Source organism: Hippichthys cyanospilos, chromosome 3 (assembly GCF_059441005.1).
Source record: "Hippichthys cyanospilos isolate Australia breed blue-spotted pipefish chromosome 3, RoL_Hcya_1.0, whole genome shotgun sequence".
In the NCBI taxonomy this organism is placed as follows: domain Eukaryota; kingdom Metazoa; phylum Chordata; class Actinopteri; order Syngnathiformes; family Syngnathidae; genus Hippichthys; species Hippichthys cyanospilos.
In genome coordinates this window covers 10,706,707-10,724,124 of record NC_142371.1, presented here as the reverse complement: position 1 = coordinate 10,724,124, position 17,418 = coordinate 10,706,707, and the positions used below count along the sequence as shown (strand labels likewise).

At 39.2% G+C, this 17,418-nt stretch overlaps 1 protein-coding gene across 1 annotated transcript; it reads right to left on the bottom strand.

Annotated features, from left to right (window-relative positions):
• Positions 1-1,607: 1,607 nt before the first annotated feature.
• Positions 1,608-6,965, bottom strand: prdm13 (PR domain containing 13). Its single transcript, XM_088410822.1, has 4 exons — positions 6,689-6,965; positions 5,449-5,580; positions 5,217-5,337; positions 1,608-3,115 (listed from the first exon to the last, which is right to left on the bottom strand). Exons 1-4 carry the CDS (start codon positions 6,854-6,856, stop codon positions 1,647-1,649), a joined length of 1,890 nt encoding a protein of 629 aa, XP_088266948.1. The 5' UTR covers positions 6,857-6,965; the 3' UTR covers positions 1,608-1,646.
• Between the last annotated feature and the right edge of the window lie 10,453 nt (positions 6,966-17,418).

Here is a 17,418-nt window from a genome sequence, read left to right as displayed (position 1 = left end):
TAATTATAAACAGAAAAATAGAGGGAAGGCAGCAGAAACATTAAAATAAATGCTTAACTTGTTGTGTTTGTGTATATATATATATATATATATATATATATATATATATATATATATATATACACACACACACTTTTTGATAGTGCACAAAAACACGGCTGGGATAGGATCCAGCGAACCGAGTGAGGATAAGCAACGATAAGCAGCTCTAGGGAAATGAATGGTTGACATGTACAACAATTGCGGTAGTAGCTGCAGCAGGAGTTGAAATTTTGATTAATTAATACCAATGTATTATTATTATTATTATTATTATTATTATTATTATTATTATTATTATTATTATTATTAATATTATTATTATTATTATTATTATTATTATTATTATTATCATTATTATCATTATTATTATTTTAGGATCGTAAAAGCTCTCTGAAATTCGAATACAGCAAATTAAATTTACAGGATACGTTAAGATTAAAGAGAATCACAGGAATTGCAGTTTAAACAAGGTCTTGATGAAGTCGTATAATAGAAAACACACAGTCCAAACATTTTTGTTGAATTTATTTAAAAATGACAACCACATTTAGAGCCGGGGTAAAATATTGTCCTCGTTGACAATTTGACGTATAAACACACTTGTAACACAGTCATGTGAAATATCCTTTACACATCTTTACATAGATCAATACATTTTTTTTTTCTCTCAGAAATAATTCCATAAATAAACACGCATGTTTGCTTCTTTAAGAAAAGAGTGCCTCGGCAAAAAAAAGTGCAAATATAAGTGTATTTATTAGAGGCGCAAGTTGGGTCTTAAAAGAAGTCAAGGAAATATGTTTAATTGTCATAATAATCACCCGGCAGTTGTTTGGATGCAATTAAATGTTCTCCGTAAAGTGCAGTTGAGGTCGTTGTCAGATAAATGTGACTGGTGGTAAATGTGTCATTTTACCTGTTGCTGAAAGTAAAATGATCATAATTTGGGTTTTTTTCCCCCCAGTTTTGCGCCTGCAGGCCTATATTGGAATGTCGTGTTCTTTTGTCAAAAGTCCGGCAAACGGGAAGCATGAAAGATGTATTTTAATTATTTTAAAACAAACTTTTACTAATCGAAAATATGTAAATAAAGAAAACAGGCAAAGGTCGTGACACATATAGGCTTATACGTTTGAAACATTTTGTAGAATTTGAAAAATCGACAGAGAGCGTCAGACTGAAACAATTTTATATTTTAACACAGTTTCCAAATGAGCTTCATACATCGTCTACTACGTGAGTTGATTCTTGTAGAGTATTATGGGATGTGTTACGGGAGAACCCGCTTTGGAAAAGAGCTGTATAAATGTCAATAAATTGTGCTGCCTGGCATGGTCCAAATTATTGGTGTTTAGAATTAACATGTGAGGAAAACATGACTCAACGCCAGATATATGCCTGTTGATGGAGAGTTTGTTATATAATAATAATAATAATAATAATAATAATAATAATAATAATAATAATAATAATAATAATAATAATATATTATTATTATTATTATTATTATTATTATTATTATTATTATTATTATTATTATTATTATTATTATTATTATTTGGGTTTTTGTTTGTTTGTTTGTTTGTTTTTTCCTCCCGATTGTCTCAGTCGTTATTCTTGCTGGATTCGGGCTCACTTTGGTCGTCAGTGAAGCAGACGTCCACGTCGCTGTCATTGTCGCTTTTGAGCTCGGCGTCATCGAACAGGCCCGCCTTGTCGTCCATCTTCTTTACGCTCTGGCCAGGGTGTCTGGACTTGACGTGTCTCTCCAAATCCCTCCTCCGGACGAGAACCTTTCCGCAGAAGTCACACCTGTAGGGGGTGTTGCCCTCCGCGTGGAGCCGAATGTGCTTGTTGAGGTTGCTGGGGTCCCCGAAAGGCCTGAAGCACACTTTGCACTTAAGCGGCTTGTATCCGGTATGAGTCCTCATGTGAATTTTGAGCCCGTATTTCCTGGAGTACAGTTTCCCGCAGTACAGACATAAATGTCCCTTTTTTGGTTTGCCGGAGCTGGCGTTGCTGGTGCTGCCCGCGGGCATAGGGTCTAGCCTTGTTCGGTTCTTCTCATTTGCAATTTCTGATAGCTGTTGCGTGTGCATGGCTATCTCGCGGTCAATGTTGGTGATTGTGCCCATCTCTTGGCTCAGGGACGGTGCGCCAAAGTAGGGCATGGACTCCGGGTACTTGAGGAGATTGCTGAAGTGGAATTTCAGAGGATAATATGGCGAACTGTACAGAAGCTCCCCGTTGTAAACAGTGAAGGGCATCAACGGGATGTTGCAGTCTCCGCCGTAAGTCTTGACACCGTCGAAGTTGGGAAGAGAGAATCTTTCAAAATGGAGTCCCGGGTGCATGTGAGGGTACCGGGATGGTGACAGACCGGCGTGCACTCGACTCTCCACGTGTTTGAAAGCCGACGTTTCTTCTATATGGGGGAGCAGTGGGAAGCCTCTGATAGCGTTGGCGCACGGCACCATGCTGGGAGGGTCAACCATCCCCGGGGCGCACTTGGCCGCTGGGTTCCCGCTTCCGTTTAGTGTCTCGTTTCGCATCGGTTTCATGTTCCCGATGACCTTGCCGAAGCTCGTCTTGGAACCGGCGTCTTCTCGATGCGCATCACCGACTAGAACCTTCGCGACGCCCGCGGGCTTGAACGCGGAGCGGACGCCCGGGTGGAAGCCCATGGAGGTCAGCATCGAGGAGGCTGCACCGAGGCCGAGAAGGTGTCCTTGGTTCCGGGACGAAGTGACGCTCATGTCCAGAGCTCTGTCCTGCTCGTCGGAGCTACTTTTCTTCATCAATCCAGCCTTGCCCAAATAAGGTGCGCTCAGTGACCTTCTGCTGGAGTCGGAGATAGAGGAGAAGCTGTGAGAGGAGCTCCTGGGTGAGGAAGACGTGTTGGGGATGTCTCCAGACTTTGGAGACCTGCTGAAGGTCTCGGTGCCTCTGGCTTGCTCGCTGTTCATGAACCCGCGACCATTACTCAGGGCGCAGTGGAAGTGAACGTGGGCTTTGAGTGTATTTGGGTATTTAAAGATTCTCCAGCAGTACCAGCAAATGTAACGCTCTTCACCTGCACACAAAAAAAGGTGAAGAATATCGTAAATAAATAAAGCGCCTGCAATACGCATTGTTTGCAATCACATGCCACTTGCACATATTTTTGCGAAATAAATGAGAACCTTTTACGCTGTCTCAAATACTTCGAAATGTGTTTATAACAAAATAACAATTTTATAGTTATTATTACAATTAATATATTTGTATAAGATTTGATAATAATTGGCGATAATTCACAGATCCAATTTAGCATCTGTTACTACAATACTACTACTACTACTACTACTACTACTACTACCACTAATAATAATAATAATAATAATAATAATAATAATAATAATAATGACAATAACAATAACAATAACAATAATAATAATAATAATAATAATAATAATAATAATAATAAAGGGGTTAATTTATTTCAAATGTTTACTATGGTTGCTGTTCATTTGCATTTCAAAAGTGATTAGAACATTTTGGTTTCCTTATTTAGTTGAATATTGAGATGGTTGAAAATATTAGACAAGTTGCAATGAAGTTATACAGTACTAAAATTTTAAGTTACAATCCAAGAATATTTGCGATTCAACAATAGACCAATCTCTACTATCAGAACAGTTATTATGGAACCCGAGAAATAGCTATATATTTCGTTATACCATAATTATTATTTAAGGACCATTTCCTTTGACTACATACACTTTTAACAAATCAGGCCTCTAGTCAGTGGGACCCGGGATCCAAAAGGTGACAGCGAGGGTGAGTCATCTTTCTAATGACTCCCTGGCGAGTATTCAGAGGTTGATATAGATGTAATGATTTTGTAATGCTCACCCGGGCCATTGTTAATGGAGCCCATCAAAAGAGCAAACGCCCAGCCCAATCTGGCGATGCATTGACGATTCTACTTTTCCTCTCTGGGCTCTTTCCCGTGGAAGTGACAGCAGCTGTGGCTTGAAATCGCAAGTCTGCAGAAACAATGACGCTGGCCCATCTGTTGACGCCTCATAAAGGGTGCCAGCGTATGTCTAGGAGCGCATGCACGGTGTGCTGGGCCCGGAATCAGGGCAATATACACCCCACATAAAAGTTAGCATTCATTAGGTCACAATGCCTTAACGCACCCACCTAATTTACCGTGAAGCACTTGTTTTTTGAATTTATTTGCTTTTGAATAAATGAATATTAATGGAACCGTGACATTCATTAACCCCGGACTGAATCAGTAGCCTCCTTAGTTTTCTCGGCTGCATAAACTCTATCTATCTATCTATCTATCTATCTATCTATCTATCTATCTATCTATCTATCTATCTATCTATCTATCTATCTATCTATCTATCTATCTATCTATCTATCTATCTATCTATCTATCTATCTATCTATCTATCTATCTATCTATCTATCTTTCCATCCATCTATCTATTTTGTTTAAAAAAACATAGTGGTTTACTCGTCCAGATTTCTTTTTTGAGCGCTCAGCGAAAAAAAGAGATAATGTGATAAATATGAGCCTACTCGTGCATTAAGGACATTTATTTGTAAACATTGTGTGTTCTTGTTTATTTTTTGATGGATTAACTCCAAATGAGTTTGTGTTTTGTTGAGATTGCAGGGATTTCCAATAATCCCCCAAATCACAACCACTTGAAGAAGGGAGACGATATAGCTGATATTGGTCGAATAAACTTCATGCAAAATGTTAAAATATTTACGGTTGAACCTTATTTTTAAATTGATTTAATTTTACAGGATGGTGGTAACGATTTGATTTCTTTTCTGTATATATATACATTTATCTTTATGTGTTGATTGAAGCTGTGATGCAATATTATTTCCTTACAAGCAAGTGTGATGGATTTTAACGAAACCATTATAAACATTTAAGTCAACGTTTCGGGGGGATGTGGGTGGGAGGGCAGAGGAAAATTACGATAATGAATTGAATCCCATCCCGGTGAGATTGAGGCAAAGAGCGATCATGCCTGCCTTCAATAGTGCAGTGATAGGCCGTCTATGATATCGATGGGAAGATACTTATTTTTTTAAGAGTTGTTCTTTTTTATTATACACGTTCCAAAAATGAGAGGAATTTCAGCAGAAGTTTCGCTTACCTTTCTCGTCGTGTGTTGGGGTGGCGGTCGTGGGCATGTCATACCATTGGGCCAAAGCGTGAGAGTACCAAACACTGAGCTCTTCTCCTGCAGGAATTTCTCTCATCGTGCGGTAAAATATCTTAGAATATATCCAAAAAAGCAAGCATAATTGGGAAAAAAAAAAGTTAAACTAAATCCTCCGAATGTTGCTTTGTGAATGATCAAGAAATTAGGTGGAATTAATATTTACCTGTCCACCAGGTAGGTCAGACACAGCTTCGAGATTTTGTTCTTGACTGTTTCTGGCGGCGCGGATGTATCCGATCCAGTCTGACACGGGACACCCGGATTCATCCACACATTCTTCACGCACCAAGCGGATCTGATAATACAATACGTTTTTTGCTTGTTTGATTGTTTGATTTTTTTTAAGAGATTACAGAAATTCACCTAATGTATTTCCGGTTCTTTTCTACACTCATATATTTATATGTTGATTCCTCTTGATATCTTAATCCCACAAGTTTATCTGGCACCTAAAGGTGCTGCGCTCAAGCATGACCAAAACACCGTTAATGCGTCTTTATCCGCTCTGTTGATAATTAACTAAAGTGAATGACAAACAGGCCTAATTGAGTTGATGTGGGAAACGAATTTGAGGAGTGTCAAAGCGTTTTTAAACTGTTCAAGAACATTAAAGATTCAAGCGTGACATTTGACACGGAGATTGCACCTGATGAACGCCCTCAGCCCGAGGCCACGCATTTAGATGCATCAATCAAGACCACTGACAACCTCAACAATAACTGGATCACTCACGAGATGCATTTAAGGGCAAACTGTTAACTTGTATCTTTGACAGGTCGCTGGCTTTTTAAATTGATCTTTTAAAAAAGAAAAGAATAAAAACAAAGGCCGAGACTGCTGCACACACTGAATCCAATTTTTTTTTTTAACATTATAATAGAGTATATATTTTTGTTTCATCACCCCAAGCCTCAGTGACATCTTTCTGTGGCCAGATTCCATTAAAATTAAAAAACTCATCGGGATAAGAGCCCCGCCAGGCAAGGAAATGTGAGGCTGCTGAGGGCATGAAAGCGAACACAGCAGGCCAACTCGCCCATTAGAACGGTTAAGTAGACGCCCAGACTGACAAGGTAGCCGCTTATTGGGCACAATTATTTCCAGCTTGACAGGACAAACTGATTAATAGGAGAAATCGGGCTTGACAGTGTTGCTTAAAAAAAGCCCAAATTCTTCTAATTTCGATAATAAAAGAGATGATGTATACGTCTTTGGCGCATGCAAACTGTATTTTTTAACAGGCGGGAGAAAAAATAAATAAATCAAAATCTAATGGAATGCTGAGGTATAATATATTTGCCAGTCAACCAGCAAGTGCGTAAAGTTAAAACTGAGTTGCGGCGTGTTAAATAAAATGACTTAAAATAAAATACCAAATAAGCTTCCAAATTGCCTCGGGTTACCTTTTTCTTGGGCCCAACTTCTTTGCGGTCTGACAGGTACTTCCCCAATTTAAAGACGCCAGGCACCGGACCTATCCGGAGCCCTGCCGGAATTCCACAATCTGAAACCACACTAAGAGTGGTGGACGCCCGGGTGGCTTGCATGGCGTGGGGTGAGATCAGAACCATGAAGGCTGATGGAAGCCGAGGGAGGGAGTGCAAGGAAGAGGGTTCAAGGAGAAAAAAAAAAGAGAGAGAGAAGGAGGACCGGCCGATATACGCCCTCAAAGTGACGCGATGGCGTTATGCACCCCGCTTTTCTAGTCATGGGTGCAGGCAAGGTAACCCCCCCACACATCCCACCATCCACCCCCTCCCCACGCGGCCCGGGATGCGAGTGTGGCTCAGATGGGAGGAGAGTGGTCCTGAGTTTGCGGGCGCGCGCGCGTGAGGGTGAGAGAGCTGGGCTAAGCCAGCAGCTGTGAGGACAGTGCAGCGCACCGGCCTGCATGGTCACATGGAGACTTTCCCTCACCCCGCCGCATAATGAATTGCTCCAAACTGGTCAAGAGACACAAAAGGCCAGGCGACCTTCCCATCCCCAAAATCCAATTTGTCAAGGGCAGAGAAAAGAGAATGCATAATCAAAGGTCCAGAGCAGCCATTAATCCTCAGCATGTGGCTTTGTCCTCCAGACAGTTCCGATATTTTAACTGACAAATCCACTGTATAATTTATCCATAAATCCTCATCCCTTTCCATTCTTTCCATTCACGCCAGGTTTTAGGAATCAATGGCTACTTTAAATCTACTCTGCCGGCATTCTTTTGGCTTTTTGTATACTTCAAAGCGCACCATTCTCCCCCTCCTTTGTGTCCTTACTTAGACAAAAGGATCAGGGAAGTTTAGAGGACTTGTTAACTTCTATTGACTCTCGGCGTGTGCCGGCTTGAGATCAGACAGGTACTGAAAAAGAAGGACCAGCAACAGGAGGAGACGTGCGGAAAAAAAAACGTCAAAATAAGCGCCAGCATCTTTATCATTCCCATGCAGCGCAAATTATCGTATATGTGTATGTTATTTTAAATTATCTTTTATTTGGTAGGATTTAGCAAATATTGAAAACTTCTCGCATTACTGCAAAGGTAAAACCACACACACACACACACACACACACACACACACACACACACACGTATGAAGTTCTATGAATCTGGTAAGTCTGACAAAATATTGCGAGACAAATAAGATTACAAAAATATGATAATTTGTGCTGCAAGGGAATTATATATATATATATATATATATATATATATATATATATATATATATATATATATATATATATATATATATATATATATATATATATGTGTGTGTGTGTGTGTGTGTGCGTGTGTGTGTGTGTGTGCGTGAGAGAGAGAGAGAGTTAGAGAGAGCGCAAATAATCAATAAAATAAAAATAAAAAGCAGAAAATAGATGGAGAAAGGAAAAAGAAAATAATGCTTGTCTAGTTCATTGATCCACTTGCACACACAAAATAGCATGCGCATCAGTGGCAGTAAAATTGAAAAAGGAGGCTCATGGATGGAAAAGGAAGGCGTCAACATCTGGTTCTCCGTAGTTTTTTTTCTTTAACTGACATAAAGGTCCTTTGATAATGCAGTGATGACTCCAAAGAGATAAAGAGAACAAGGACCGTGAACATGTTGACATTTGACCTGTCCACTTGGACATAACAAGTGGTCATTCTGACGAAAGCGATGTTAGACTGGATAAGCTTTTCATACAAATTTAAGACAACGTCATGTTTTTGATCAAACGCGTTGAATTGAAATGATGCGCTCTAGATCTGTGAGCTTTGTGTATGCCGTGAATTTTACCAACAATGCATTTCGATCTCGGTGAGCGGGTGAAAGTGCAGGCCTCCAGCGTTGCGCCTTCCTCCTGTGCGCGCCTCCACTCAAAGACACACTAACAATTTCATCAATAGACGCAATGTTTGCGCCTAGCTGTGCAGAGGGGTTATTTATTAACACCCCCCCTCCCCCCCAAAAAAGCACCTAATATCTCCGAACTAATATAATAAAAGTCCTGTATTGTTCAAGGAAGGACTTCTCTGCCTTAAAGTCATTCCAGTGTGCACACAGAAGCCAACAAGAGAAGTCAAAGGCTGGCTGTGTCAAGCATGAAAGCAGGCCTGCAAGCAAATGGGATGGAAAATTAGATGACTTTAAATGGTTTGACCAGCGGTATTGTGTCTTTTTTTCGCAAGAAAACGAAACATCAATTACATGCTCGGATCTTTATTTTATAACAATATTGTGGAGGCACTCAGGAGTGGCAACTGTAAAGCTATTTAATTACGACCTGGGAAGAAGTCGAGTATTTGAAAGGGGGAGGAAGGCTTTATCGGTGCCTAAGCCTGCACTTGCCAGTTCTTTTTGGACGTTTTACTATATAAGCGGCGGGGCTCTGATTTAACTGGTTTGCCATTGATGAGCCCTGAATATAGAGGAACAACCTGTCTGCAAAGCAAGGCGTAAATACAGAGAGCAATGCCCCACCAGGGATCTCCATTCATGCTCGCTGACTACACTTGAGCGGTGCCAAGGGTTCACCACCACCTCTCCTGGATTGGTTTCAATGGCCCACTATTTAAGACCCCTGTGAGCTCACAAGAAAACACATTTTTTATGTCGACCCATAAAACTTTGTTTGGCCCATTCAACTGCCCAATCATTGTCCCACTTTGCAGTGTGGCCTATTTCTGAAAGATTCCCACGTTTTAGAAGAGGCTTTGTAAAAAACAAAAAAAAACAAAAATGAAAGAATTAATTAATTATTCCTCTTTATGGAAATGGACAACTTCGCATACGTCATAGTCACACCTCTTTCAATAGAAAACAGATCACTGCGCAGCATTGAAGACATCTTTTTTTTTTTTTTGCCCCCGATGTAACCCAGCCAAGCAGATAGCGATTAAAATAAAGATTAAGGTATTTGACCACCCTTGTCACACGGACGTTGATTCATGAGGGAAAGCTGCAACGTGTAAGCTCCATCAAGAGCCGACCAGCTGCTTAATGCGGGTGGATTGAGATTCCCAAGAATAGTCATTGACCTTAATGTGGGACTCGCACCAGGTGACATGATTGAGATTTTAACCTATATTGCAAATCCTATTAACGGGAGTGCAAATAAAGAATACACAAATAAAGCCGTTCAAGATTTTACTCAAACGTGTTGGCAATCCAAAGCCTGTGGAAACTTTTCCTTTTTCAGTCCCATTTCCCGGGTTCAAACTCACTTTGTTTCGCATGAGGAGATTCGGACAAAGGCGCGTGAAGTCTTGTAAATTGATGTGTTTCGGTGTACCTTATAAATTCATACCTTTTCTCACTCGAGCGCCTCAGAAAGAAAGTGTCACTCAGGCCGATTCTCTCTGGTGTCCGACGCATTTAGCGGCACATCCATTTAAGCCGTTCATTCCTCAGCAAATGTATGCAGGCAGGGCCGCGCATGAATAGAGCAGCGTGTCAGCCGACTCTAATTGGGATTTAGCCACCAAAGCATATGCACAAAGTGACTGAAGATCACCAGTTTCTAAGAGAGTCACAACATTTGCCCTCCTTGATGAATACACCCCGTTCCTTCCCTCTTCTGGGGTAAAAACTGCATTTTTGACGCAGGATGAAGGTTAGTGACCCAGTTGAATGTGCGGCGTGTTTCTGCAAAGCAAAACTCTCAGCAAAACAACTCATGGCAAAGAGCATGCTTCGAACATGCAACCCACTGGCCTATAGACTTGAAAAGGACCCGATGTTTGAAGTGACAAAGTTCATAGTTGATTTGGAAATTCCTCATGGCCTACACCACGGGTTGACCGTTACTTAGCGAGGAATTGACACGGGTTATAGTGACATCAACCGCCTCCTCAAAAGATCCGAATAAAATTACAAGCTTCAACATTTTCAACAACACTAGAAAAAAGGCCTTTTTTTTTAAATAATCACTGATATTATGTTAGATCATTTCCTGTATAATGTTTTGCATTAATCAATCATTATAATAACAATGGATTGTCACCTACAAGAAAATACAGTTACCAAAAAAGAACACGCTGTTTGGCTGTTTAATTTTGTAAAAAAATATTTATCACATTTTTAATGGAACATTTAAAACTGAAATTTGAGTATACGTAAAAGAATGATTCAAGATTCAAGATTGATTTTGTTTATGTTTTTTTACGTTATTTTTTTAATTATTTTTTTCCTTTAACCTTTCAGGTCTGTTTAGCATTGGAGATGGGGCACCATGGAGAGCTCCGCTTTCCGCGCTCAAGAATGCACACGCCTGCACGCACATGCACAACACTGACACTGTTAATTACATTCATGATGAATTCCATCGCTTTCATCATTTATTGCTCTATCGTCTCGAACCTTTAGTCAAGCATTTAAGCATATACGTTCATATATATGCACCCTCCGGATTGGATGCACATTAGTAAATCGTTATAACAAAATATGATCTCATGACATGACCATTGTACCGCGCCTCATTATTCGGAAGGCCTACTTAATTGCCCTGTCTAAGCATTATTGTGTGCAAGCAATGCAGACGTACAGCACTTGATAGTTTTCTAATAAATGTGGTAGAATCCGAATGTTTATCGAATACTCTGCCAGGTTTTTCAGAACGTTGAATTAGCAGTTGGCATAAACATTTTTCATTTGTTTTGTGGAACTGCTCGGCCATACATTTTTAAAAAAACATTTTATTTTCTTCTGCTTTTGTGGAAGAGTCATTTATTAAATGCTCTTTTTTCAACTTTAAAACTTGTTAAACCCATACAAAATTCTTTTTTCAATTTTTAGATGAAATAAATTAAGAATGATGATGATCATTGTTGCCTTTCTTATCCTTTCTTCAGCTTTGTGATATTGGTGTCTTTCCTTTATGCTACAAGCCCCAGGATAAGACACTGATCATGTTTGGCATATGCTGGCCAAATCCAATCGTTTTCAATCAGCAGCAGGAAGAAAAGGTGTGGAAGTGGATGGAATGAGGACAGGAAACGGCTGTATGCTGTCATTTGCTTGTAAGGACAAAATTTGACCGATGGAATCTTGTCTCAACCCTTAGGTGACTCCTTCTTAGTTGTACTATTTTCTTTTTACTTACTTCTCCTGTCTGTATCCTGCTAGTACAATTTTTATGAGCAAAACAAGATTATATTTAAGATTTGAAGAAACATGTAAAGTAAATCCATCCATAAATGCAAGGATACATACATACAGTACACATATATACGAATCCTGATGACTTTATTTGCAACAAAGTGGGGGTGTAAGTCGCACAAATGTTTTGAAAATGAGGTCACTATTCCAAGGCATAGGCATATTTAGCTCTCAAAGGTCAAGTTCTAATGCCATAGCAAAGGTCATTCATGGATGCCTGCTCCATAAAAAGGGTCAAAGATCATTGTCCAGACACGGGGTTTGGTTCCTGCAAAGCACTAACATGTCTTGAAGTGTGAAACAAACAGGCTACGCGCATAGCTATGTTCAACCTTTCAACAAGTTAATGCATTTATTTTAAACACCTTTTGTGCTAATGGTTATGGGTGAGGTGGAGTCTTTGGCTGCTGATTTTGTTTTTGTTTTTTTTACACACCATCCATCATTTGGCAGATTCTTTTTTTTTTTTTTTTTTTTGCTTTGATTTGTGAGTGCAAATTTGAGACACTGCACACTGTATGGTAACGGTGACCTCTGCTCACTTCACAAGAAGCAAATATATGGCAGTCTTCAAAGTGATTATTTCTGATTATTACCATTTCCAGTTCCAAGTTTTCTGTTAAACTTAAATACAAAACAAAGTTACAAACAAAATTACATGATGTGTACATAAATCAACCACATATTTTATTTAGCCTTTAAATCCACCTAGTTAATGCTAACAAATGATGCGAAACATCATCAACGCATTAGCCAATGAGAAGGCTTAGAAGGGTAACACTGTAAGCCTTTCAGCAATGGAGCTATGAACAAACAATGGAGCAACACATGTAGACAGACAAGATAACAAATTAAATTTGTATCCAAGGCACCACTGTATTTCAAACTGTTTTGAAGGCTTAATTCTGATTGCAATAGCAGGATATTTTTGGTGAAATTCTGGATGCAGTGATTATGCTTTTGTTATGAAATTTAAAGAAAGTTAAGCATTTTATACCTCCGGCCTTCCATTTTCTATAGCACTTGTCCCCATTAGGATCATGCCTGAATTGGATTCCAAGCTGGCTGCATTTGGACACCAGCTTAGAGTGAGACCAAAGCTGACTATTATCAACTAAAAGAAATGAACAATGATCATTCAAATGAAATTCTACAAACCTTTGAACTTTAGATATGTTTGAGCTGTAAGATTCAGATGAATACTATATATTCCACATATGGACCAATAATTAATATTCAACATCCCTCAGCTCAAGCTCCTGCAAATAAGTGTGAAGGCGGAGGGTCTGCATTCAAAAATGATAAAGGCCAACTGAAATTCATGAGATTGCATGACTCTAATACTGTACGAGGTTGATATTAATAAGGTTGGCATCCTCCACAATTCTTGAGTGAGCAATTGCCTCTATTTGAGCAGAAATATTTGTAATTGCCAGAAATAACATTGGCATGATTGAGATTTAGAATTAAATAGGTGAGAAACACCAGGTAATGGTATTGTGATGTTTGAATGGGTTTTCTGGCAATCTGTTGGATAACCCCGTTGGCAACAAACAATGTTTAAATATTCTGAATGTACATCTCAAAAAGTGTTTTTAATTTCATTTAAAAAAAATATGGGAATTTAAGCAGCAAGTTTACCGGTAGTACTCAGAAGGAAAAATATATATTGTTATCATTAAAAATTGCACCCAAACGTGTTTTTTTTTTCTTGCTGGCTTTATTAGATCTAGCTTAAAAGAGCATTACTGTATATAATTATTTTCTGAATCAACATGCGCACAACCATACTTGCCAAGAGGGGGCGAAAACGTAACACGGCCTCGTTGCTGATTGATCTTTCTTTCCAATGTCCCCCATAAAATGTATGTCGTTTTCTTGCACACGTTGAGGTGGATCTGTGTCAATTTGCGATTTTCTAGATTAAACTGATGAAAGATCCTTCATTCCATTAGTATTGACTCTGGATAATTGTAACCAAGATCACACACACACACACATACGCGCACACGCACGCACACGCACACACACGCGCACACAAAAAGATGCACGTTGAATAGATGAATGGAATGAAAAGGGCTGTCAACGACGCCATATCAGCCCCCCCAACTCTCCAAGTATGTGAGCATGCTTTTCAAGAAATGCCATAAACTCGTTTGTTTGCTTTAAAACAACCGGATGCAAAAAAAAAAAACACAACAACGTAATGACACAATATGATACGAGTCATATTGATAAACAATATACAGACAATCCTCTACATACGAACATTCGACTTACGAACATTCTGAGATACAAGCAGAGTTGCTTGTAAGTCGTATTAAGCACATTTTTTGAGATAGCTGTTGGATAAATACGTTTTTCAACAGTAAAGAAGATTGTCCTTTTTTGTTGCACTATGATCCGGACCCTTAATTGCCCTGCTACAGTGAACCCTCCTGTTACAGCATCCCTGGCTTACGTTTTTTTTTTCATGTTGTGATGTGGAATACTGAGGGTTTTTTTGTCCACTCTTTATGGTATTTGAGACAAAAACACCTGTCATGACTATATGGAGTAGGCTGTATTTGTGTTGTTTTGCCTCTATCTGCTGGTGTTTTTAGGTAATTGCACTTATTTACTATTGCCGTCAAACTGCTTCCATGCAACGCGTCACTACAATGCTGGTCTGATACTGGTCGGCCTCACTCTTTTCAAAATGGTGGAACGGTAAAGTTTTGTTCTATCGTGAGTGGTTACAAAACCGTATTTATAGTGCATGTTACTGCTTAATTCGAGTTGAATGGGTTAGCCATGGGTCCCAAGATTGCTAGTGATGTTAAAGACAGAAGTAAGAAGATGATTTATATGGAAATGAAGCTGGAGATAATCAAGAAATACGAAGCTAGCCTAGCCTAGGCTACCCTTACTAGGGAACATGGGCGGCATGGCTTGATGGTAGAGTGGTCGTCTTCCAGTCGAAAGGCAATGGGGTCAATCCCCCGACCATCGAGACCGTGTCTAAGTGTCCTTGAGCAAGACACTGAACCCCAATTGCTCCTGATGCTGCTTCATCAGTAGGTAAATGACTAGTTAGTGTAAAGCGCTTTGAGTACCTAAGGTAGAAAAGCGCTATATAAGTGAAAGTCCACCCATAAGAAGCGCCACTCAAATGTAAATAAATCCTTTATTTATTTTTTATTTATGATGTTTTCTAATTGTATACATGTATGTTATATATACGTAGCAGTTACTATACTATTTTGGTACCAATTTTTAATATGCATGTACAATTTTGATGTTTTTACCTGGGGTTCTAAATGCATTATCTATTTAACATAGGTTTGGTTAGCCTGTCATACGGTGAATTTGTCTTACGAGCCCAACCGGTGAACGGATTAATCTTGTAACACAGGGGCCCACTGTATTTTGATGTTCAAAGCTGAATATTTTCTGGCCGGACGTAACAGGCTCAATACTTTTGATGATGTAAGATTTTTTTTTTCCACTGCAATAATATTCAAATTGTGTCAGAAAGTCATTAAAATAACTTATTCTGATGCCATGTAGTTCAGATGTCCTCTGTTCTGTTCCTTACCTGTGTGGAGTTTGCATGATCTCCCTGTTCTCAGGTGGGTTTTCCCTGGGCGCTCCAGTCTCCTCTCACATTAAAAAAACAAAAAACAAAACAAAACATGCATCTTATGTGTATTGGACACTCCATATTGCCCTTAGGTGCAATTGTGATTATGAGTGTGAATGGTGGTTTGTCTTTGTGTGCCCTGCGTACGACTGGCAACCAACTCAGGGTGTCCCCCACTACCCAAAGATGGCTGGGATATGCACCAGAAAGCCAGCGACCCCAGTGAGAGAATAAGCAGCTATAGAAAATGGATGAATGATCTCATCTATTCACACCTTGATATCCAAGACCTTATCCTCCCCATTTCTCTCCACTAGAATTAAAATAAACAAAATAACCTCTTTGTTCCAATACTTTTCTAATTGACCCATACATGAAAAAATGCTCGTATTTGTGAATAAACAATATGGAATATTACATTTCTGCACCAATGAAGACTTCCAGCTTCACAAAGAAGTTGCCGGTTACTAAAGTTGACTGCAGACAAAAAATAAAATAAAATGAAAGGATTGTCCAGGACCATCTTCTATAGCTTGGTGGTATATCTAAGTTTTAGAAGCCATCGTTTCATATTTTAACATGAAGGTTTCCACCAGATTCACACAACTTCTGTGGTTGACACAACGGCACCGGGCATTAGACAGACATGATAACCAAGCCTTGGATGGCCAGAGCATGTAGTATAGATGAGGGAACTGATGTGATCTGCTCTGATGGGATGAGGGACATTAATTGAATGCCAAGCAGAAGCTGGAGGGTGACCTGATGAGGGCGATGGAGAGACAAAGAGCCCTGGCAAGATTTGACACAAATTAGTACTTATTAGCCTGGTCTGTTTTTGGCACATTAAAATCAAGAGTATGCAGAAATGCAGGAAAAAAATGGAATTAACTAGTACTGAGGGGAAAAAAGGAGGCAGAAGATGGGGGTGGACGAACATAGTCTGAATTTTACAGTTGACATGGCACAGTGATATGAGGGGAGAAAATAGTGGTCAGCTCTGCTCAGGGGGATTATCTATTGTTACCTAAAGCATTACATGTTCAAACATTATACAGCACATCGTCTTCTTAGCCATCCATTGTATCAAACAATTAGGATCACAATATAATTCACCAGCGCCCAAAAAGATGTATTACATCTGAAGTGGACCAATCCCAGTTGGTACACAACATAAAAAGCAGAAGCTACTACATAACTACACTATTGTTTGGGGTCAGATTTTTGTGACATTTTGTTGTACATTTTTAGTGATTTCTAGCTTGTCCTTTGCATTGTGTGGTTTCCATCTCTTGATCTAAACCAGGGACTGGCAAGCTTCAATACTCAAACAGCCATTTTGACTACAGTATATCTCACAAGTCTGCCTGTTTCTTTTGAAAATAGTGCTGCAGCAAACTCAGCTAACACGAGCTGTTGTAAGAAAATAACTTACAGATATGAACACAAGAAAATATAAAGATTTTCCAAAAGAATATACGTATTCATTCTGTTTTGCTATAGTTTTGACATTGTTGCTAAAGTGTTGGTGCATCTTATACATCGTAATACAGAAAATATCAGAATTTGACCCCATAATTACATTTTTTTTTTGCCAAATGGCAGATTAGTTATTTGCATCAAGTAATGCAATCTTTTTCTGCAATACATGCCAATTATGTACAGCAGAATAATGAATTCAATGCCAGTATAGGAAAAATGGTCTTTTATAGCAATCATTGGCAATGAATTAGTTAAAATATTTTTCTCCAAAATGGCAAATTCCATTAGGCATTTGCAGCAAGTAATACATTTTTATTCTTCTATGAATGCCAGCGATGTACAGTAGGATAATTAACTGATTTACTGCCAGGCCAGGAAAAATTGACTTCTTTAGCAGTCATTG